The sequence below is a fragment of the Mastomys coucha genome, unplaced genomic scaffold, assembly GCF_008632895.1.
Source record: "Mastomys coucha isolate ucsf_1 unplaced genomic scaffold, UCSF_Mcou_1 pScaffold22, whole genome shotgun sequence".
Classification (NCBI taxonomy): Eukaryota; Metazoa; Chordata; class Mammalia; order Rodentia; family Muridae; genus Mastomys; species Mastomys coucha.
The window spans coordinates 215701054-215724775 of record NW_022196905.1 but is presented as its reverse complement, the minus strand read 5'-3'; the positions used below and the strand labels follow the sequence as shown (position 1 = coordinate 215724775).

The window sequence follows — 23722 nt, the reverse complement described above, 5'->3', positions numbered from 1 at the left end:
ATAAGAAACATTTTTTTAAAGGTTTATTTATTTTATGTGTCTAAATGTTATTCCCTGCATGTATGTATACTATATTCATGCCTGGTGCCCATAGAGGTTAAAAGAAGGCATGAGATTCCAAGAATCAGAGTTTCCAATGGTGGTGAACCATTCAAAATCCACACCCATGGATTCTGGGAACCAAATCTGAGTCCTCTGCAAGAACACTTGCTCGTAACTGCTCAGCCATTTTTCCAACCCCTAAGTAATAGTTTCTTCTCAAAAGTTTAAAGAACTAAAGAAAGACAGCAATAACTAGTAAGTTACCAGTGACCCTAAATCTACTAACTTCCGGCATTTGAATTTGAAACTTTCAGAGGAAGCTGAAAGCTTGCCAAGACCCAGCTATGCTGCCCAGCCATAGACTGGCAGGTTTTTAAAATACCAAAGCAGTTCAAAGCAAGTCTTTGTCAATGAATGCTTATGTGATGGTGCTATCTGTACATGAGAAATACCATCTCCCACTCAAGGACAGCGTGCCATTCAGTATGGTGATACTATTTGCTTATATCAACTAGATTAACCGAAGATCACCATATTTTTAGTAGTTGCATTGTCAAAGAATCATGGTCATATCATCTCATGTCCAAATATTAACACTTACATTTTCTTGCTGTAAATACACATACTGAGGTATATCATAATATTAACACTTATATTCTCTTGCTGTAAATACATATACTGAGGTATAGCATCTCAATTTCTCAGCCAACTTTTTTTTTTTTTTTTGAAGTTGAAACAAATCAAAAACTAAAGGGAACTTAAGCAAATCCTCGAATTTTGGATGTCTGCCCAGAATTTCTGAATTTACTTATTAAGTGCAGCAGGCCTGTTGGAACAATTCCAGAGCCTGCATGCTGGAGAGGAGCAGAGAGCCATGAGGTTGAATTCAGTCTGCTTTCCTCTCTAAGCGAAGGATGTGGGATTCTTATGCTATCGTTACTAAGTCCTCTGAGAGGCTGACCATCCATCATGAAACATAACATGCCTAGGAGCTGGCTTCATGAAGTCCATCACAGACGAGCAAAGCAAGCCACCCAAGGCCTGCAGCTTCTGTGATCCCACACTCCTTAGGCACTCCCACCCTTTAATTTTGCTTTCTTCAGAATTGAAAGTACTAAGTTGGAAGCTAATACATTCATTCAGGTAGTTTAAAAATGATATCAGATGCTGTTAGAGGCTGAAGGGGTAAATGGATGTAAACAGAATAAGGCACGAGCTAAGTCCAAGTAGTCAAATTTGTAGAGTTAGAGATGGACATTAGCAGAAGCATTTCCCTTAAAGTCTGCCTTCCATCTGATGGCTTAAGGAAATATTTTTTCTGAACAAGAATAGCGTGCTGGGTGGCGGTGGCGCACGTCTTTAATCGTAGCATTTGGGAGGCAGAGGCAGGGGGATTTCTGAGTTCGAGGCCAGCCTGGTCTACGGAGTGAGTTCCAGGATAGCCAGGGCTACACAGAGAAACCCTGTCTCGAAAAAAACAAACAAACAAACAAAAAAAAAAAAAAGAAAAGAAAAGAAAAAAGAAAAAAGAAAAAGAATAGCTTGTAGCATGGTTTCATCATGGAATAAAATCACGTCTACTAAATTTAAAGATAACGCTTTACACAGTTATGCTCTGGGGCGGGCAAATCAGGACTGTGAGAAAGGGCCCGGCTTCTTCCCACTTCCCCTGTGCAAGAGATGGGCTCAGTGCAATTAGTGAGGAATGGCTGGCCTGTGGTAACCTGGGAGGCCTGCACCCTGCCCTGATCATCAGATTCACTGAAAATAAAGCAAGAGGCTAAGCGCACCTTCAAAAAAAAAAAAAAAAAAAAAAACCCACAGCTGTAGAGTGGCCCCTCCTGCCAGGTTGGCCCCATGTTTGAGAGTCCACTGTCCTGCCCTCCTCACTGGCCTCCTGCTGCCTGTCATGTACCTCAGCGACAGCCAGTGAGTGGGTCTCCAGGAATGCAGGCAGGCATTGCCTTTGGAGAAGCTGAAGCCCTGAAGCACAGGCTGCTGTTAGTGCCTAGGACACAAGCAGGACACTGACAGATACAAGGCAGGGGCTTTCCTTTGGCCTGCTTTCAAATGGGTCTCTTAAACTCAAAAGGGAATGCTCTGAGTGTTAAATTAGACAACATATGGAAGACACACTCAACTGTGAGGCTCTGCATTCATGAGGCCACACTGTCATCCACAGACCTCGGCTCTGGTCTCTTGGTTCAGGCCAGCTTCTCAGAACCTGCTGGAACTTTATCTCTGTCTGTCTGCTCTATCCTCAGCTACCCAGTTCTCCTAGCTCCTGTCCTTAGGAAGATACTCCCTCACCCACAGTCCTTTATGAAGCACAAGTGAGGCTGGGTGTGGACCACACACCTTCCTCTTCATAAGCATCATCCTGTTCTTTCTTCCATGCTGCTCATCATGACCCCTTGCTGTCTCTTGATATCCAGAACCTCTCTTGGTTTCCTCGGAGGTTTGCTTCCCTGTAACTGTCCCATGTCACCATCCCGAGTCTCCTCTCTATCTCTGGTGAGCTTCTTCGGATTCTTTCTCCTCTATTTGCATGGTTGTTTGAGAACCAAGCACCCATCACTTTTGCCAAGACATTTTTGTCAAGTCAGAGGGGGTTGGTCACCTTCCTGCCTCTCACTCTAGTCTCTGTATTTCTCCCTCAAACTTGATCACTGAGAGCCCAGGAAAGCTTCCCATGTGCCTGATGGGCAATTCCAGTTTTCTTCACTTGTTTTGAACTTTCTCTGTCCAAGCCACCCTACTAGTCATATCCATCCAGGGACCTTCTGGCCACACTCCGTTCCTGACCTCTCTGACACTCCCCTCTGCCATGGCTGTGGCTTTAACAAGAGTTCATTGGCTCTTTGTTCTTTAACCAGGCAATGGCCTGGGACTTGACCGTGTCCCTTGCAGGCCCGCGTTTGCACACATTCCCTACCTGGTGGGGCTCTTTTGGAGCTTCTTGAAAACTTTGGGAGGTGGGCCTAACTAGAGGAAGTAAGTCGGTGGGGTTGGTCCCCTGCCTGTCCCTTCCTCTGTTTTCTGTCTGCTACAAAGAAGCTCCCCTGTCATACCTTGCTGTTACCCTGAGCACACGGGGCCAACAACCATGGACTGGGATGTTTGACATAGTGAGCTAAAGCCAACCTTTCCTCAAGTTGTGACTGTCAGATACTTGGTCATAGAGGGCCAGTGGTCTGCTGCGAGACTGCTGCGAGTCTAGAATGGCTGTCTAAACAGGACCCGAAGAAACAAAGTATCAAGAGACAACATGCCATTGCAGAAGGGGAGAAATCTCAAAGTCCCATTCCTAGACAAAGAACTATGGAGGCTAAGGACTGTACAGAGAGGGACAGCCAGCGTCCCCCAAGGATGAGCCCCCTGAATGGTTATCCAACATTAAGTGGCCAGCCCCTGAACGGTATATACACAAACAGCAAAATTGGGCTCACCAGGTTATATTTATGCATTTATTTGAGTATCTATATGCATATCTAACAATAATAATTAAAGAAAAAGAGGCCATCAGTTTGAAAGGGCAACTGGTGTGAAGGGAGAAAACATGGGAGGGGCTGGAGGGATGAAAAAGAAGGAAGGACATAAAGCAATTATATTTTAATTAAAATGTACTAAGTAAAAATAAAGTTAATGTAAAATGTGGATGAGGAATATATCTCTGATTTGCAATAATTGGTTTATGTTGAATTTTAGTCCTTTTTTAAAATAACTTTTAAAATTCATATTATATCCCAATCACAGCCCCCTGCCTTCTTCCCTCCCAGTCCTGCCCTTGCAAATCCCTCTCCCCATTAATGCCTCTCCCTCTCCTCCTCAGAGGAAGAGGAGCCCACCATTGGTACCCCCCAACCCTGGGATATCTAGTCCCAACAGGAATCAGCATCTTCTCAGTGTGAGTCTTAATGACATATAGTTCTGCTCTAATAAAAGTCAGGTAGTATAAAAACATTCTAACATGGACAGAATTCTATATACCATTTGTACCTCAGCTAGGAATAATAATAAATAAGTATTTATGTTTCAAACCTGACTACTGGTTTTCAGTCCCAAAATTTCCCCATCTTCTGGCCATCTTCAATAGGACAATAGTTGTTATAAAAACTTAACCAATCAAAAAGTAGAATTAATTCTATACTCCACAAAGTCCTCTCAAAGTGTGTCCTCACTATGGCATTCTGTCACGGCATCTCCTGTGTTGGTCGTTGTCTCCTGGTTTCATCATGTTTGCTTTATTTTGATCTACTTTCCTCTTCTGTCTGGGTGGTTACTAAGAGCAGTTCTGCCACCATCTTGAATGGACAGCCTTGCTCTGCTCATCATGTGACTGTCGCCTCGTCTCATGGGGCCTGCCACCCACCTGCTGCTCCTCCATCTTTCCCTAAATTCAGTTGCCTGCTGGTAAGTTTTCAGAGCTGCAAACAGCACTGACCCTGCCACCCTCTGCTCAGAAATGCTTGATACAATTTAGACTTTTTCCATTGGGCATTGAATAATCTGGTCCAATCAACATTCCTCCTCTATTCTCCCTGACTCCCAGTACAACAGGATCAGATGCATTTTGGAAAATTACTGAATGCATGCATAAAATATTTAAAATTAACATTAATAATTAAGCATCTTACTTAAGGTCTCATCCCCACCCTATACACATTCACTCACACTGCCAACAGGAATGTCACAAAGAGACAACACACCCCTTGGATCCAATCTAGAACTCTTCAAAGCCCCTGAGATCCAGCCAGGCTATGTGCTATCCTTTCATCTATAGAACTGAAGTGTCCTTCTCTGAGCCACCAGCAGACCTTCTCACCTCAACTCTTAGTAAGTCACCATGTCTCTCAATGTATCCAAGTTATCTTTGAACTTGTCTTACAGGATAAGACAAGCTCCCCACAAGCTAAGACTGAGTGATCGTACCACATATCACAATCCGACACTTAACAAATGCTTAGTGGTTGGGTGAGGGCAGGCATGAAGGGCTGCACTGTTTAACACATCCAATTTTATCATTAGCAAGGAATTTAGTTCATGTACCCTCCTTCCATCTCTCTCACAGAAGCATGCATTTATTTCTTTCCAGGGGGTGGGTAACAACTACCAGAGCATCGTAAATGGGCCACTCTCATGCAGGGAAGATGACCTGACAGTGTAGAAAGAGTTCCAGGGTGGACATCAATATACCTGTGCTTAGTAGCAGCAAAACCTTCATTATGGAGTACTCTTCAAAGGTCAGCTGCAGCCGCACGAACTGAAGGCTGATCTGGCGCATCCCCTGGCACAGTTCATACATGGCAGACTGGTGCATCTTCTCTCTGCAAAGGAAAAGCAGTCGCGTACATCTGAGAAGACGGGTCACCATCATGTCCAGGCTGGAGGCCTGGGCAGCTTAACAAGAACCCTGAGCCAGTTCTCCCTGTGGCTTCAACATGAAACAGATGTGCATTTTAAAGACAAGTCAGATGCCTTTCCGAGTAACTGTAAGTCAATGGTTTCTAAAGCCCTTCGATCCCCCTGGGAGAACACGGGAGAAACGCGGATACGTCAGGGAGCCATGGTTTCTTTCCACATTAAGGGTACTGTTAGTGGATGGGGGTGCTGTGATGAGATCACCCACAAACCAGAGCAGCTGTGGTGATCCGGGGTGAAGCCCAAGCCTCGTTGGTTGTCAGTGTGACAGACTGACTAGAAAGGACTGGGTTGGCTGCAGTGAACAGAAGGCGGTCACAACCATGCTTATTTCCACATGGCCTCTCTTACAGAGGTTATGGAGTAGGCCTGGTACTGACTTCACCGATGTAGTTGATACATGGAATTAAAGGAAAATTAGAAAGGTAAGAGCAAGAAGTAGAATCGGCTCTAATCAAGACAGACAGCAATGGCACCATATACAGAAATGTTTCCATCCACACAGCCACCCTATCCCTTCATTCCACCACCCAAATATTTCCGTATAAATTCATATATACAACGAAGAGGTCTTTCTTTTCTCTCTCCTTGAGGGATAAACATGGCATCACATTGTTTTAAGATGTTTTTCAGAAAAAAAAATGTGCCCATTGGGAGGCTTTGCAAATGTAACAAGATGACCAGTGCAACAGGAAAAGAGTTGCCAAGTCAAGGGGACAGAAGGGCCACGAGGCTGGTGCATTTCTCCAGGTGCCCTCCAGCCCCCTCCCAGGATGCACCCTGAGCTCTCCTCAAGTGCTAAGCCTCTTCTAAGAGGTGAGGAACCCAGAGGGAAACAGGGCAAACTTTGCTCTGGGTAGTCATAGTACCTCCTTCTCCGCGCACATGTACACACACACATGCATGCACACACTGACATTAGAAGCTTGTAGAGTTACTACCAAGAATTGAGCATGGAACAAATGCTAACACTTTTAGAATACTTGTTTTAGATTTTTAAGCAGTTTCATCATGGCATAGTTGAGGCCTAGTCTCTTCCTGTTGGGTCTGACCTGGCTCTTCCTCATCTAAGATAGGAACAGCAAGCTTGATGGATTAGCCTTTGTTCTCAGATGTGTGTGTTAAGTGCTCATGTGTAAAACAACACACTTCTGTATCGTCGTGCTGAGATTTGACACTAGAGATGGCATCCCTCAGTAACTAATTTCCACTCAACACGTAAGTATGAAAGGTGTCTATTTTAATACTGGGAACACTAAGTGAGGTCACTCTAGCTGCTTCAAGCTTTGTGAATAACATCACAACTTATAACAATTTTATAAAAAAGCATGTGCATGTGTGAAAGTATGTATGTGCATGTGTGAAAGTATGTATGTGCATATGCATCTCTGTGTGTGTGTGTGTGTGTGTGTGTGTGTGTGTACACATGAATGCAGTGGCTGTGGAAGCCAGAGGGTGTCAGATCTCTTAGAGGTGGACTCTAGTCATGTGAGATGCCTGATATAGGTGCTGGGGAACTAAACACTGGTGTTCTGCAGGAGCAGCCCACGTTCTTAACCACTGAGCTTTCTTTCCAGCCCCTGTTATAATGTACAAAGCCAAGGTCTAATGGTGGGAGAGCACATGGATTCTTAGCTTTTGATTGCTGTTACAAAGGACAACAGAGAACTCCCTTGTGTGCTTCCACAAGACAGAGCTTGGTACAGAATTGCTCTTCTAGTCATTAGCACCGCTTCCTACCAGTCGGGTCCAGGAAAGCCCTTCCATTCCACACCCTCCTAATTATCTGCTCCCAAATATTTTGCCATCTGACGAGCGCATGTTCAAGGGTAACTCATAGTTAATTGCTTTTATTTCCATTCCGGTATTACCAGTAGCTCAACATGTTTTTTTTCAAATATTTACTGACATTTCTTTTTTTGGTGATTTGTCTCTTCATGTTCTTACCCAGGCCATTTTATTTATAATCTTTCTATCATTACATCACACTTTCAAAAATAATAACAAGTAGCATTATTAGTTGGGTTCATGCAGCAGCTCAGACTGGCCTCAAACTTGTTATGATGCTGGGGATGAGCTGAAGTTTTGATCTTCCTGCTCTAACAGAAGGGTTACAGCAGTAGGATTACAGGCATTCGCCTCCACATCTAGTTTATATAGTGCTCAAAACTAGGCAAACATTCTGCCAGCTAAGCTACATTCACAGCTGCATAGCCCTCCTGGGTTCAAGCAATCCTCCTGCCTCAACGTCCAAATAAGCGTCTGCCAAGCTCCCCACCCCTTTATTAATAGTTTTTTCTTTAACTTGTTTGCAATTTTTTCATTTTGTCTTCTCCTCCCACCCCATCTTCTTCCTCCCTCTCTCTTGTTAGGACTTGCTTGATGTCTTTTCTCCAGCTTTATTTTATTCTATTGGTTTAAAATTCACCACATGTATTTAATCATCAAAAAGCCAAATTCAAAAAACTGAGAGTCTCCAAGTTTTGCCATTATCCGTTCTCAACTATTTGCCACTTGAGTAGCTCGGTTTAACCTGTTTTCATTTACTGCGACGATGGCAGGTTTGGACTTTCCCACCACTACACTGGCCCCCTTGCCCTCTGTTCTCTCTTTCTTTGCTCTCTGCTTTCCTTCCTTTAACTGCATCAATCCAGCTTTCCTCTTCATGTCTGTCTCTCTACTGCTTTTAGAAAATGTACATTCTTTCTTTCACACTTCTAATGGTTATTTTTGAATGAAGAGCTTGCATAGTTTAAAATCTAGAGTTAATTGGAAGATTTCCCCCAGAAACAGGAAACTGTTGACACTACATCATCCCACTTCTAGCGCTTCCCATTCTCCATGCTAATGGTCTTTTAGGCTTGGATCCATCCTGCTTTCGAATCACAGTCAGAACCATTTTGTTCCTCTTTGATTCACTGGTGTGTTTCTCAATATGGCCTTACTGCCTTCTGCAGCACCAAGGGTGGATCCCAGTCTTTACGCCTCCAGGCAAGTGCTTCACCACCACGTGGCTCCAGGCTGGCCCCACCAGTATGTCTGGGTATAGCAGGGTCTTTGCACATCAGCACTTCCTGTCCATCACACCTCACTTCTGCGTTCCATTTTGTACTTATTAAAGAGGATGTTTTAGTGACTCTTTTAGATGAAGTCCTCAACTCAACTTGTCTCACCGTGTCAAACCTGACTGCTTGGATGTTTTCCAAAGCTCCAGACTTCTAGCCTGACAAGTAATTTCTCCCAGAACTTTAAGGCTCCTATTCCATGAAACCCGGGCCTCCTTCCTGGCTCTGGGAAGAGCCCCACATAGTCTTGAATTTTCTTTGGTAGCACTATGTTCTTACTCTTAACCCATGCCTGCGCCTTCACTCTGATGTGCAGATGACTAGGGAGGGACTGCTTTTTGCTTCTTCTGTGGGAGGCACAGTGCTGTTGCTGACATGTAGGTATTTGTTAAATTTTGCCATGGCCTTTGCTGCAGCCTCTTCATGCAGCATCCTTACTCCAGCCACATTGTTGAGCTCTGAGTGGGACCTTAGCCTTTCTCATCACCTCTATGTTAACTCCTCTTTCGTTCACACCCTTTTCTTGCTCTCTTCTTTCTAGGTGATTTTATTTCACATCTATTTTCCAACTAAATATTTTTCTTTGTCTATTAAACCCACATGTTAATATCTATAGTCTATTCATTGTTTATTATTTTTGAGAATTTCATGTACAAGTACTGTATTTATATCATTTCCAGCCTTCTCTGTCCCCCTCCAACTACTCCTGTGTACCCTGAATCACTGTCAAATTCATGACCCCTTTTTCTTTAATTAATCTTATAATTAAATTAATAATAATTAATTTATTTAATTTTCTTGTTATTTATACTAACTTCATTTCATGTTGCTGGGTTTAGTTCTTGAATTTTGGTGGTAGTATTTGTTGCGTCAAGAAGCAAAGATGTGCTATTGTTATTCTTGTTACTCGTACTACGATGTCCATATCATATTGCTTGTACCTAGGGCTTGAATTTCAGTGGTGGTTTTTGCTATGTCAAGGAGTGAAGATGTCTTACTATTTAGTTCTTTCAGAAACATCTGTGACTTCCCATAAGGCGTTCCTTCTCTTATGGTTATTATGCCACCAGACATTTCAATGTGCTTCTTTTTATAGTTTCTTTCAGATTTCCAAGCTCATTTTTAGGTTGCCAGGACACACATTTAGCACACACTTTGGCACTCCTCTGTGAACCTGTATGGCACTGGCTTGTAGAAGGAGCTCTATGGGAAGTGTTGGCAGTGAGAAGTGCCGTGAGTGCCAAGTGCCTTCCGTCTTCTGGACCAGTTTTATTGGTAATTCCTCAGCTTCAGTGCTAGGACACTGGTAGTTAACTTTAGCCTCCACTTAATGTGCTGCAGGCCTGTTTCCTTATTTCTTTCCGCTTCCTTGCCATGTCCCTGGTCTAGTCAAAGTGTAGCTGAGTTTTATTGTTCTTGGTAGCAGAGTCATGGGGCTCTATCCCAGGCCCCAAGCTAGCTGGATTCATAGCCCTTTTCCTGTTTGTGTTCTAATATTCACCCCTAAAGCAGATGTCTGTACCCCCTCATCTGTTTGAGCTTTAGCTCAAAGTTAAGCAGACCTGCCCCCTTGCCCTAGTCCCTCTGTGGAAGTACGGAGAGCAGATAACCTCAGCTGGTGTTCCTCAGCTTCCATCCACCTTGCTTTTGGAAACTTGGCCTCTCATTGGCCTGAGCTCACTGGCCAGTGACTCTCATGGATCTGCCTTCCTCCTCTTCCCATGCCCTGGGCTTGTATGTGTGCACCACCATATCGTGTGTGCACCCGCTGATCATAATGGGTTCTGGGGATTGAACACAGGTCCACCTGTTTACAAAGGAAGCTTATAACTAAGCAAGCTATCGCTCCTGCTCTGCTTGCTTCTCCTTTTGAGACTGCCTATGTATTTAAGAGGGTCTGTTTTGTTTTGTTTTGTTTTTGTGAAAACATTTCTATGTGTCTATGAGGGAGAAATGGCTTAGTTCATTTCCACCATTCGGTTTATTATGAGATTCTTAATCAGAGGACCCATATGCAACAAAGCGTTTTAAAAGTCAAAAATAAAATGAAGTTAAGTATCAGCTAAGTATCAGCTGTTACTCAATATATATTTCATGATAAAAGAAGAAGGAAAAGGAAAAAGAAACGGGAAGTATATAAAGCAAGGAAGTGAAGGCATATGCATGTGATGTCAATGGGAAGCCGACGGGAAGCCGACAGGCTACTGGTAAATTATAGATAGTATGATTGTTAAGTGGCTCCCAAATAAAATATGACATTTATGAGGATTTCAGAAAGTGGAGAGAGGAGACTAATAAGTGTGCTCATGGTGTTTGATACAAATATAAACTTGACATTGACTTCTGAAAGTGTCCTTATATGTAGTATGGTGTGTGGTGGTGGTGGTGGTGGTGGTGGTGGTGGTGGTGGTGGTGTGTGTGTGTGTGTGTGTGTGTGTGTGACTTCACATTGCTGTAGAGGCTAGAGGACAACTTAGCATGATATCCTGAGGAGGAAAGTGTCATCCACCTTGTGGTTTTTTTTGAGACAAGGTCTCTTAGCTGGCTTCCTGAGTAGGCTAAGCCTGGCTGACTAATCCCAGGGATCCTACCTCTCCAGCATGTGGATTATAAGCAACCACTGCACCTGACTATTTAATGGGAGCTCTGGGACACAAACTCAGGTTCTGGTGCTTGTGGGACAAGCACTTTACCGACTCTTGCTGGCCTGCCCTTTCTTTCCCACAGGGGAGCAAGCACTTTTGGCTTTGCATGAAGTTGCCATGCAGCTCCAGAGGCTCCCAGTCTTGTGACTTCTGAGACCCAGGCTTTGCACTAGCAACACCCAAATAGCTCAGATCATTCCAATCTTGTACAGACATAGGAAAGAGCTATGTAGAAGTTCCCAATGCATAAAGTACTGTATGAAGGTTAGTTCTTTAAAAATATAATTGCACTAGAGAAAATATTTCTAGAGAAGTCAGTGCTCATTTTGGTTGAAGCAAGCCAAGAATGCATCAAATTCATGAAATGAATTTTCAAGGAAGAAAACCATTTTATTATTATCACTTCTATATATAGGCTAGTACACTGAGGAAGAGGAGAGACAAGGCAGATGTTCACAAGGTAGAAGTGACTTGATTAATGCTGAACACCAGAAGTAAACACCTCCATGTCAAAGTGTTTCTGTTACTAAGACGTGTTAGCACAATATCCACACACAGAGCAAAAGTTAGAAAGACGCAACCCTGCCTGGAAGCACCTGAGAGGGCGAGTGCGTGGCAATACACCTTGAAGAAAGCAGTTTTTGCCGCGTGGGTCTGAACTGAGCCCATTAACTCTTTGTTGAAGAGCCTTGCAGCCCACATGGCTGTGTTCAGGGACAGTTCCTGCATGCAAGAGTTGAGTTACTTCTTACTGATTCTCATTACATCTTGTAAGGAACTATCAGCATGTTTATGAGGAGTGTTGGATATGAGGAAGCCATGATCCAAACCCTGATGTTTTACTTTCTCGGACACTTTGGTCCAAGCGAATAGCTTCGAGTCTCTCCTCTATCATCCAACTGCACAGAGATCTCCAGCATGAAACTGATTTTGTCATCAATGAGTCCATTGCTTATCCTTTATTCTGCACTATGTAGTAGAACTTTTGTGCTTCCAAATCTCTTTCCAAAAGAAGATGGTGCACTCAGTACAGCTTAAAATTCATGAAAGCAGGCTGGCCACCTTACAACCATGCTTAACCTTGCCACATTGTTTGGCACAATTAGATTTCATGTACAGAAAGGTACTTCAGAAGAAGTAGAAGCGAGGACAATATTTTGGCATGATACTGGCATTAAAACTTCTGCCTTTGCAGAAAGATCCTACTGTATGATTTTATTCATTTAATGATTGCATCTCATTTTGAACAGAGTAATCAGGTAGCATCAAGTGAGACTGCACTTGACTACTCTGGGAAAGAAGAGTGACTCTGTATCCTGCCTTTAAAATCCAAAAACAAATGCACAGCTCCAAGTCAGTCCTCAACAGTAGGCTGAACTAGAAGAGGCAAGGAAGTGGACTGTGAGCTGACTGGTTTAGGTGCTGGGAATCATACCTGGGTTCTTAACTGAGCCGTCTGTCCAGCCCAGCTTGAATAGATCTTTATGTTGTACACCAAGTATAATAAGTTTGTCACCAATGACAAACACTGTATGGTTTCACCTATGTGGGTTTCTCTGAGTAGTTAAGCAGAGTAGGGACTTGGTGATTATAAGAGACACAGCTTCAGCTTCGTGCGATGTGAAAATTCCCTTGATTACCCGCACAACTATGCGATTTACTCCCCTGAGCTGCACACATGAAGGGTCAAGACAGCAAGTCTCATATGCATTGGGGGAAAAAAGTGAGTGTTTCCAAATCGTCATGTTACTGTACACTCTGACAGAGATTACAAGACTAAAATTATATTTAATCGTTTAGCTTCTGCCAGGGCTTGAGGGCTATTGTTTCTCCTTTCCTAAGGCACAGAACCTCTCTTCTCCATTGCCACAGATTGCTCTGCCTTGCTGACTTGTCAGTCCTCCGTGCTGCTCTCTGTGTGTTTTACTGCAAGCTGTACTGGAGGCTTTTAGAAAGCAGGAGATGTAAAAGATCTTTAAAATAAACCATGGCTACAAAAGGTCACCTGGAAACGGTCCCCAGGGCCCTGTTTGTCACAGTCCTGATGCCCTGTGGGGAAGAAGATGATGGACTCCATGTCTCACTTATGTCTTCCATAAACTGTCATTTAATTGACATAACCTTGTCTCGCTGGCTGATGTTCTCAATGCCTAAGGACAATAGTTGGCCAGCTCTGCCACCTGTGGGGCCCCGGGAAAAGACCGAAGGCGCTGTTTATTCCAGATTCTTTGGCAACAGCACACCAATCTCTCTTCTCACTTACATACCTCTGAGGTGTGTAAGACAGCACTGTGGGAAGTATTGCAAAAAGACTACTAAAATAATCCGTAGTCGACCCTGTATTAGACCTGAGGGACCGCCTACACTGTGTTCTCTGCCCTTTTCAAGACAGGGCATTTATCATTCCGTGATTGGTTTTCATAGGGCACATGTTCAAAATGATGTGCGGTGAGCAGCAAATAAATGTCTCGCAGTGATGGATGCAGGTGAGTCTAAGCTTCCAGAAGCTGAGCAGTGAGCAGTGATGGATACAGGTGAATCTAAGCTTCCAGAAGCTGAGCCGTGAACCAGGGTGAATGCCCTTGAGTTTCTGGACTCTCAGGGGCAGCTCTAGCATCATTAAGGACATCTGGCTTTCTAGTAGCCAGCAAAAACTTCAGTAAATGGCCTCTAGGACCTTGTGCAGTGTGTCGTCATGAGGTGTGTCGTCATGAGGCAGTACAGGCCTTGCAACAGTGAGCCACAGCAGATCAGGACACTACACACTACCTCATCAGGTTGGGATAAACTGAACATTTGGTTCTGTGGACAGTGTAACAGATGGCTCCTGACTCGTGCTTATCATTTAAAATACACACAAAATCCAGTATTTAGAAACAGGCCCTTCCTCCAAACCTTAATGGGAATAAAAATTACCTCAATTTAAATCTTCAAATTATTCAAGTTGACGATTTCTCCTCCTAATCACACACTTCTGCTAGTTATGCTCCTGATTTGCTCTCCTTAGGATGTGCAGAGAGTATCCGCAGTGGAAGGGCTCAGCTGTCTGTCCTGAGAGCATCATGAGAATTGTGTCTCCTCTTACTTTTCTGGACTAGTGCCTTGGAGAGAGACTGGCAGGCAGCACAGGGTCTCTAGGACATCCATTTAGTCTCCACAATGTCTCACAGTGCATTCAGTATCAGTTAGAAGCCAACATGGTGTTCTCTTTGTCACCTAAATTGATGCCCCCAAAGAGATGCTCTTTCATAAAGTCATCACTTGACTTCAGCACCTCAATCCCCACTGACTTCAGTGAATGATAACTGAAAACAGTATGTGACAAAAACCAAGAAGGAGCCTGGTGATAATCATGGACGTGTAGGGAGAGAGAGCGTTTGGGTTTTTTTTTTTTCCATGAATATTATACATGGCATTTAAAAACATTCATTTATAATGAAACATAAAAAAAATAAAAAAAATACTTAATATAGAGAACAGGGCGGTAGCTCCTACAGGTAAAGTACGTTACCATGTAAACATGAGGACCTGAGCTTCAACCCCCAGACCATATGTTACAAAAATTAAAACAACAACAAAAACAAGACACCAGGTGTGGTGGCGTTTGTTCATAATCTCGGTTCTGGGAAGGCAAAGATGGGCAGGTGCTTGGGGCTTGCTGGCCAGACAGTCTCAGCAACTTGGAGAGCCCTAAAACAAGAGGCCTTCATCTCAAATAACAAGGTGGACAGCTCCTAAGGAATGATGGCACCTGAAGTTGTCCTCTACCTTCAGAGATGTGTGTAGGACATGCACCTGCACAGATATTAATAATGAACCAATAAATACTTAATATAGTCAGCAGTTCCCATCAGGTATCAGGATAGTCTGGGGTACAAGGGAGAAAGCATGCAGCCCTAGCTACCTGCAGAAGCTTGGGTTTTACAGAACATGAATGGGGGTAACTACTGAACCGCATCACACAAATGCCGAGCACTGGCTCAACACTCTTTCTCCATCAGCTCGGCCTCTCCCCAGGCCATTAGCAAGGTGACTGACTCGAACAAGGTGATTTCTGCGAAGCTTTTCAGGATGACTTCTTACGTCACGGAGGTATGTGTGTCCCTGAGATGGGTGGCTGAAGAAGCCACAGTAATGGTGAAACAGCAATGACTAGGGGTAAAGGGAGCCTCAGACCATCTGCACCAGCCCTGGGGCCTTGGATATGGTCATGCAGGAACACGCCAACACTCTGCTCCCACAGGAACGAACTGGATGCTTTACAATATAGCAAACTGATCTTAGTTTTTAAAGATTTTATTTATTTTTATATTCTGTGCATTGATGGTTTGCGTGCATGTGTGTCTGTGTGGTAGTGTGAGATCCTGGAGTTATGGACAGTTGTAAGCTGCCATGTGAGTGCTGGGAATTGAACCGAGGTCCTCTGGAAGAGCAGCCAGTATTCTTAACCATTGAGACATCTCTCCAGCTCCTGATCCTTTTGATTCTTGATTTAGAAAGGAAATTTATAAAATCCTTGCTCTAATCATAAACTTGACTAAAGGAATTTACTTATTCCAAGACACTTCTTGGAAGGCTAAGTGGAGGCAACTGTTAACTTTAAGGTTCAAACTGTGGCCTGCTGGATCCAGAGCTGAGTTCTAAAACATAGGACAGAGGCCTAGCACCAGGGAATGCTCAATAAATGCTCATTGGCTTAAGACTCGTTACCCCAAACTACTATCTAGCTGGGTTGCTGTGTACACGGGTGCACATTCCCAATCCAACCAAAGTGCATCAAAAAAATACCAGAAAAACTTATGTTTGAAGTGAACATGTAGAGACTTTATGGTAGTAAAGTCACTATGGTAGGACAGTTATTTCACTACCATCCCAGTGGTTTTAGCCAGAAAGTATCTAAAGGGTGTGTGAAGGGTGAGGAAGGGGGTGTGCCATGTGCACCTGTAGATCTGGTATCCATGGGTGTGTGAAGGGTGAGGAAAGGGGTACATCATGTGCACCTGTAGATCTGGTTTCTATGGGCATTCTTTAGTGATTGCCACTCTGACATGAAGGTACAACAAGAAACATAGAAAGGAGATTAAAAACAAAAAAACCCTTACTCACTAGTGGAAGTGATTTTTTTTAATTCCCATGTCTTGATTGTTGGCTGTAGACATCAACAGAAGACAAGAAGACTCAGAGGGGGAGTCTTCCTTTATGTACACACATTGTGGATATAAGAAAGTCATTTAGTTTTAATGACTGACTCTAGTTACTTACTTGTAAAAGGCAAGGGTTTTACCCACTCCCTATTGAAATTGCAGAATTCGAACAAAGCTAATTACCAACTTATGAATGTTATAGACTACTTGGGTAAAACCTGGGACAAACACTTGTCTAGATCTGTATGCCCAGCCCCTGATGGTGTCAGCTTTCCTAAGGCAAAAAGCCACGTGTTCCTAACACCCAGGACCTGGGGCCGTGAGAAGGACATTGGTTCTGGTGAATCTGCAGAGCAGCCATTGGGAAACAGTGCCACGGAGCCTTGCATGGTGTGATGGTGTGTGTAGCTTGCATGGTGCGATGGTGTGTGGAGCTGCTGGGGCAGGAAGAGCTACCAGGCAACTCTGCTTGTGTTACACAACCTCCTTCACTGAGAAAGTCTTACCTGCTGAAGAAAAATGTGCTAAGAGCCAAACTCTGTTACCAGAGACACTGTTACATCTGGTAATGAAACTGGGTCCTAGGTATCACTTTTGGGGTGCCATAATTCCAGACGAAGGGGGCCTTCTTTTGTGTCTATAAAAGCTGGTAAATTGTCTGCTTGAGCAAAAAAAAAAAAAATTCAATTCAATTAATTTATTAGACATTGGTCATGTGTCCTCTCTTATTACTGATTCTGAACATCTGTCACAGAGTAGATTTTGTTCAGGACATTATGAACAACTGCATCATTCATTACTGGGAAGAAGGATGGTGACACCACCCAAACTACACCAGGCGTGACAGCCATTTCCCATAAGACATGCATATTGCATGATGCCACACACACGGGGCCTAGTCTTGATGTTTATTTGTTTTATCTGTTTATATAAAATCACTACGAAAGGTGGCCGGGAAATACGGAGCTGGCATTTTCTCATCTTTGCCTTTCTGCTGATAGTCAGAGCCGAGGGGTGTGTTGTTGATCACTAACGGCACATGATTTGTTGAGCCTTTGGTGCTTGTTGCCTAAAAGCAATGCATGAAGATGAGGATTTCTAAGGTGTCAGGCAGACCTCAGGCTCAGTTCACAGGGCAGCCTGGCTAAAAAGAGGGGTGATTACAACCAAAGGCCCTTCTTCATTTTCAAGTTCCACACAAAGAATTGGGTGTGCATGGAGGCTGCCATCAAGTGTCAAGGACATTACCTAAGCCTGTGCTTGTGATGTGACCTGCTCCTATAACTCCTGTGTTCCAAGTTTCTTACCAGTGTGATTGGATTTAACCATCTCCTGGATGGTTAAATCATGACATTAGGATCTGTACTAATTACTAATCTCTTTGCATTTGCTATAATCAAATACCTGATGAGAAATAACTTACAGTAAAAAGGGTTGATTTTGTCTCACAGTGTAAGAAGGCATATAGACTATGACATCTGGGAAGGCATGTGGAAGGGTTCTGAGAGCCGTGGCTAATCACTGCATCCCCAGTCAGGAAGCAGAGAGAGGACATGGAGAGATGCTATGTATCTCTTCCTACCAGGGGGACCAACTCAAGGTCCCCTCGCTGGGCCAAGTGTTCAAATACATAAGCCCAGATGGACAGTTCGCATTCAAACTGCAATAAAGTCTTTATTAAGTTGACAGGGGCAAAGTTCTTTTTTGGAGGGGGAGATATTTTTGCAAAACATCTATTCTCCTGAGAAGGGCTGCTGTTTAGAAGCAACCACAGAGTGCCATTTGGAGCAAAAAAAGAGAAGCCCCTCACCAGACACTGAACCCACTGGCAGCTTGATTCTGAGCTTCCCAGTCTCCGGAATGGTGAAAACCACATTTTGTTGCTTATAAATTACTTAGTCTTTGACATTTTGTTATAGTAGCACAGACTAAAGTAAACAATGATGAAAAAACTAAGCATTATTGCCCTGGGGGGTTATGTTGAGGACAGGGACTTCCAGGAAGGACCGTGACTGGTAGTGTTCTGAGAACAAGTTTTCCATTTAGGGAAACCATCTCACCTCAGAATATGCTGTTTTCATTGGAGCCAAGCAGCCACTTTGTCCCAAAAGTTCTTTTCTGTCCGGAAAAACCTATGAATCCTTTGTCTTTCTTATTTTGAAAGTTAGGATAATGGTCTGTATTATTTTTATCTAATGGATGCGAGATCTGGTGGTTTCATTCTGTGCTACAAGAGACATGGTGTGGCTTTAAAGCCAAAGGATGGGAAAGACAAAGTGTAAGGTGCAAAGATGGGAAAGGAGGAAGGGGGGTGGGACTGGAAGGTGGTGTCCTTTGTATGGAGGAGACAGCCACTAGAGTCACAGTGATCATGTTCCCTTTCTATTCCTCATCAGCCACCTATGAAACTTTGTCACCTGTCATCTGGTATCTTCACGCTAATCTTCCACTCAGGCACCCTTGTCTCATATGTCCTGGAATCGATCAACCATGCTGTAGGACAGCAGGGGACAGGCTGCATTACTTGCTCTTCTGGTTTTGTATTTTATTTTTTTAGGGGGCACAGCCACAAGGTTCCAAGTGCTGTAGATATTCTGCATATTCACTGCTGACTGCGAAGTTGCTAGTCACTGCTCATACATTTTTTTAATTCTTTTTTTTGAGGAGTGTATAATGCTTTTGCATTACAAGAATACATGTGTGGGTACATGTATGTCCCAGTTTAGGTGTGCATGTATAGTCAGAGGAAACCCTCTGGTCTTGGTTCTTGCCTTCCAGTCAGTCTTGAGACAGGGTCTCTGTGCACTGGCTGCATACACCAGACCAGACAACTCTCTTGTTCCCATCTCCCATCCAGTTGTCCAAGCACCAGCATTCCAGATGTGCATTACTGCACCCAGATTTAAGTGGGTTCTGGGGACCTCAACCCATGTCCTCTTACTTGTATGGCACTCCGGTCACCCACTGAGCCATCTCCTCAGCAGCGGCTATAAGGTTTAGTGAGGAGATTAAATTTTTCATCCAGGGATGTGTGTAGGATATTCATTTATGTTGTCATTTAGAAAACTATCCTTCAACCTCAAACAACCAATCACAGCACACTGAGTGTGAGATGCAGATAATACCTGTAAATCAACTACTTTTCAATAAGCCAGATTAAAGGAAGGACTTAAGATACAAAATAAAACAAAAACAAAACAATATCACTCTCCTAATATTTTGGGGAAAATGGTTATTTTAATAAAATGATTATGTAATATTATTTATAAGGACACAATGGGTTTGTTATCTTTATTCTATTTTTGTGTTGTTGGGGATTGAACCCAGGACTTTATGCAGGCTAGACCAGCACTCTACTGCTGAATTACATCCATACCCCTGTGGTTATTTTTAAATAAATTAATAGATTAATAGTTCTAAGCTTCTGTTTGGGTAATTATCAATAGATACAACTCTCTAAAGGAAAGGTCCTGGCTCTGCTCAGTGATTTTGAGAAGATAAAGTGTGTGGGGAGCCACAGCTGCCACCCTATACATATATATTGAACACCTGGTCTCTGGCCAGAGCAGAGAGCATTGAGATAAACAAGCCTTAGTTGGAAAAGCTGTGTGCCTCTAGTTTATGATGCAAGCTGGCATGATTTCTCATAGCCTATTATGTTTTGCCATGTAGCCTATGCTGATTGGGATCAGGGAAAGTATTTAACCCACAAGGGCTGGGGGCTGGGGAGAGATTAGGAGTAAGTATATAGATAGTAAGTAAGATGATAGATAGGAGTAAGTATTTAGGGAATAGAAGTAAGTAGATATAGAAGTAAGATGTAAAGATAGAAGTAAGATGTAAGGATAGAAGTAAGATGTAAGAATAAGAATAGAAGTAAGATGTATGTAGTAAGATGTAGGGAATAGGAGTAAGTAAGAAGAAAGTAGAAAGATGTAACTAGTAAGATGTAAGAAGAAGATATAGAAGAATATAAAAGAAGCTAGCTAGAGAAGAAGTAAAAATGAAGGTTCCTGATTAAACTGCATGGAGAAGGGCTTGGTGTTTGCCTCCTTATTTCCGCTGGACGGGTAAGGCAGCCGACAAAAGGGCTTCATGGATCAGCAGGAAACTGCTGGTGGCTTATTCCCTGGTGCAGATTAGAAAGAAGCCTTAGCAAAATAAGCCATACTTGAACACAGGTCAGAGACTGGGCCTTTAAGGTTGTGCTCTTAAGTACTGCTGCTGTATCAGACAGGAAATACAACTGTTTTCAATGTGGGACTAAAGCCCTAGTTATTCTAAACAGATTCAGCGGTGCTATCTATACTCTGGTGTGTTTCCACTTGTTTTGAATGGTAACTTATAAGAGATGGCGCATGATTGGTCAGCAAGGGCTCCAGGTTCTAAAGCACCAGGAACTAGTATGATGTCTCAAAAGTTTACTCTATAGTCTGAAAGAGAGCAGTCTTCACTTAGCTAAAGAAGCTGAGCTCTAGACTGAGGGACTCTTGGGTCCTCCCCATCAAACAAAGAGGGAAAACACCACCCTCACTGCAGAGCTGGGAGGACTAAGAACAACAGTGACCTTGAGCTCCTCTGAAGCCACACACACCTCATGATTACTTTGCCCTGCAGGGTCCACAGTGACAGACATCACAACTTAGCAAGAAGGGAGGGAGTTCATCAGCTGCCCAATCCCCCTGATGCCCTGATGCCATCCTCTGTCCAGGGGCAAAGCAGCACAGAGATACTGCTGCTCAGCAGGTGGCCACATCTGGGGTGTGTTGGCCCCTCAGCAATGGATGGCATCTGTCTTGCTTGTTTCCTCCATTATATACTTACTTTTGAACTGGAAACTTCTGGTTTCTTTGGAAAGTTGGTTATGTCAAATGATGTTTTGCTAAAGCAGACATATGAAAGGATGTCAAATGATGAAAGTTTCTTTGATAACAACACGCGTGTATTGGTTCACCTTACATTGCATAGCTGAGATCTACTTGTCATGACTCCATAGAGAGAAATGCACCAAAAAACTTCTGATGGTGTTCTGGCAGCTTCTTACCGCTTTGGTGGATTCGGGCTGATTGGCAGAGTGATGTCAGCTGATACAAACTCAGATGGTGTTTTGGTAAGACAGACTCATGTGGTAAGTCAAGACCCTTGGAGACATGTGATGTTCGGAGGGAGTATAAGTAGGATTCAGAGGACAGTGCGGGGAGGGGCACGTACATAACTAGCTTTGCAACTCTTTAGTAGCTGATCCTTACTTCAGCAGAGAGAGGCATGATAAAAACTTCTCCTGGCGCACAGCCCCCTGGCACCTCCCATCCCCACCCACAACTCTCTGCCTGTCCTTCTTGATGACATGTGCTAAGCCTGAGGGCTGGCTAGCTCTGTTAGATAGTGCCACTGTTGCTGATTTGAGTTTGCTATCCCAACTCTAGGGAACTGCGCTGCTGGTGTATTTGTCAAGTGTTTGCGAGTGGAGGGAGCCGCCGCTGCTGACCTGTGAAATGAACTGCTGATTTCCTGACAACACCGATTGGATTTGCTCCAAGGAACAATTTCTAAACATATCCCAATAACCTTTCTTTTCTACTATCTCTGGTGGGTAGTGGGCTAAAAGGGAGGTTAAAACATTTAAGAACCCATATTAAAAGTAGGTTTTGGAAAAAAATCAAAGCCTACATACTTTTTCAAAAAAGTACTTGTGTGTGTGTGTATGTGTGTGTGTGTGCATCCACATTGCATACCACGTGGTTGTTAGAAGACAACATTCCTGAGCTGGCTCTTCCTTTCTACCTAGTGGGCTCGGAGAAGCAGATTCAACTGTTCAGGCTGAGTGCATCTTGCTGAGCCATCTTGCTGGCCCTCCATTTGTTTCTTTTAAGAACAACCTAGTATTTCAAGGAAACAACCTCTCTTCCAAGCTCTCCTACATACGGCTCACTTAATAAAATGAGCTTGAGCTTATGGACGAGTGCAGGCACCACAGACAACCAATTCATCTTTCCTGCATGGCACAATGAGAAGGATAAAGTCATGTGATCCCCTTTCCACTCTAGACTTGTCTAAAGCCGAGAGCTGAGGGAGTTCCTCGTGCATCAGGTGGAAGGCACATCTGCTCCGCTCTGTCAAAGGCTGGCCACACCATCGAAATGATCATCCCTGCTTTTTGCATCCTGTCACCTATGTGGGTGAAAAAGTCTGGAGTCCTCTTTAGTTAATGAATTGAGTTTTAAAAATGACTTAATATTGTAGTAGTAGGAATTGAATCAGAACTTTGCATGCTAGGCAAATGCTCTATCATGGAGGAATACCCCAAACTCTTATAATCTTTAGTTTGAAACAGCCTCGCAAGTTGTCCAGTATGCCTTACACTTGCCTTAAACCTGCAATCCCCCTGCCTCGGTCTCTAGAGCAGTTTGGATGAAATGAATAAGCCCCCATGGCCAGCTTTTTAAGGAGCATCTTTCTCTATGAAGACACTGAAGTAGCACAGGGCATACATCAACTCTAATGGTGTCTTCTGAGCCCAGCACACAAACTGGCTTTTCCACGCGGAACAGAAGTGAAATGAAGAAGCCCCAAACTAGCCATACACATGCTGGTCACCCCAGGGGTGCAGCACTCCTGCACAGTCTGCAATACAAGGTCAAGGTGGAAACTGGATAGTGCGAGGCCCTATTTCATCAAATTAATCTACTGTTCTTAGACAGGGGACTATATGATATCAAACTGAAAAGAACAGACACTACACTTAATCTCAGCCCAAGGCCCTGAAGCCATCAGCTTTAACTGACTTATTCCTTGCCTCCTGACCCAGCCCTGCAATAGAATTGCTGCAGAGAAAATAATTTTTGTCTATAAAAATTTCAGGGAAGAAACAGTGATTTTATTTATATGAAAGAGTGCTTTCAGCGGAAGGGAACAAAGCCCTATGAGCATGCTAACTGAGGAAAGCAATATGCTAATATCCAAGGCACGGCACTACACGGATAATGTAGGATCTTAAATTGTTGTTGACTTTTATTCAAAGTGGAAACGGGCTCCCTGTATTTAGCCAGCGTGCAGCTGTGTTTCTTAGATCACTGCCACTGTCTAGGATCCCAGGACAGTTATGGGCAACTATTCTCAATCTCATATTCATCTTGCCTTCATTTCCTCCTCTCCTCCAAATCACCCAGCCTCATTAACTCTTCAGGAAATTTCTCAAGTGCTCTACAAGAGACATCGTGTTAAAAAATGCCGAACAGACGGGAATACTCTTGAAGTAAAATTTAGATAAAGTCTACAGGAATGACTCCATCCCAAAGTTCAGAGCCTTTGAAAGGACCCAAAAGCACAGGAAGGCAAGTTCCCTTGGACTCTCACTTCTGATTCTCGCTGCTAGAAAGACTATCAGCAAACCAAAACGACTTAC

The 23722-nt window shown here is 43.5% G+C and overlaps 1 protein-coding gene across 2 annotated transcripts in view; it reads right to left on the bottom strand.

Annotated features, from left to right (window-relative positions):
• The window catches only part of Nr3c2 (nuclear receptor subfamily 3 group C member 2), a 335477-nt gene that overhangs the window by 27213 nt on the left and 284542 nt on the right, over positions 1–23722 (bottom strand). For both annotated transcript variants that reach the window (XM_031340365.1, XM_031340366.1), the window contains exon 7: positions 5239–5369. In XM_031340365.1, the coding sequence (XP_031196225.1) occupies positions 5239–5369 (131 nt within the window). The remainder of the gene's footprint in view (positions 1–5238; positions 5370–23722) is intronic.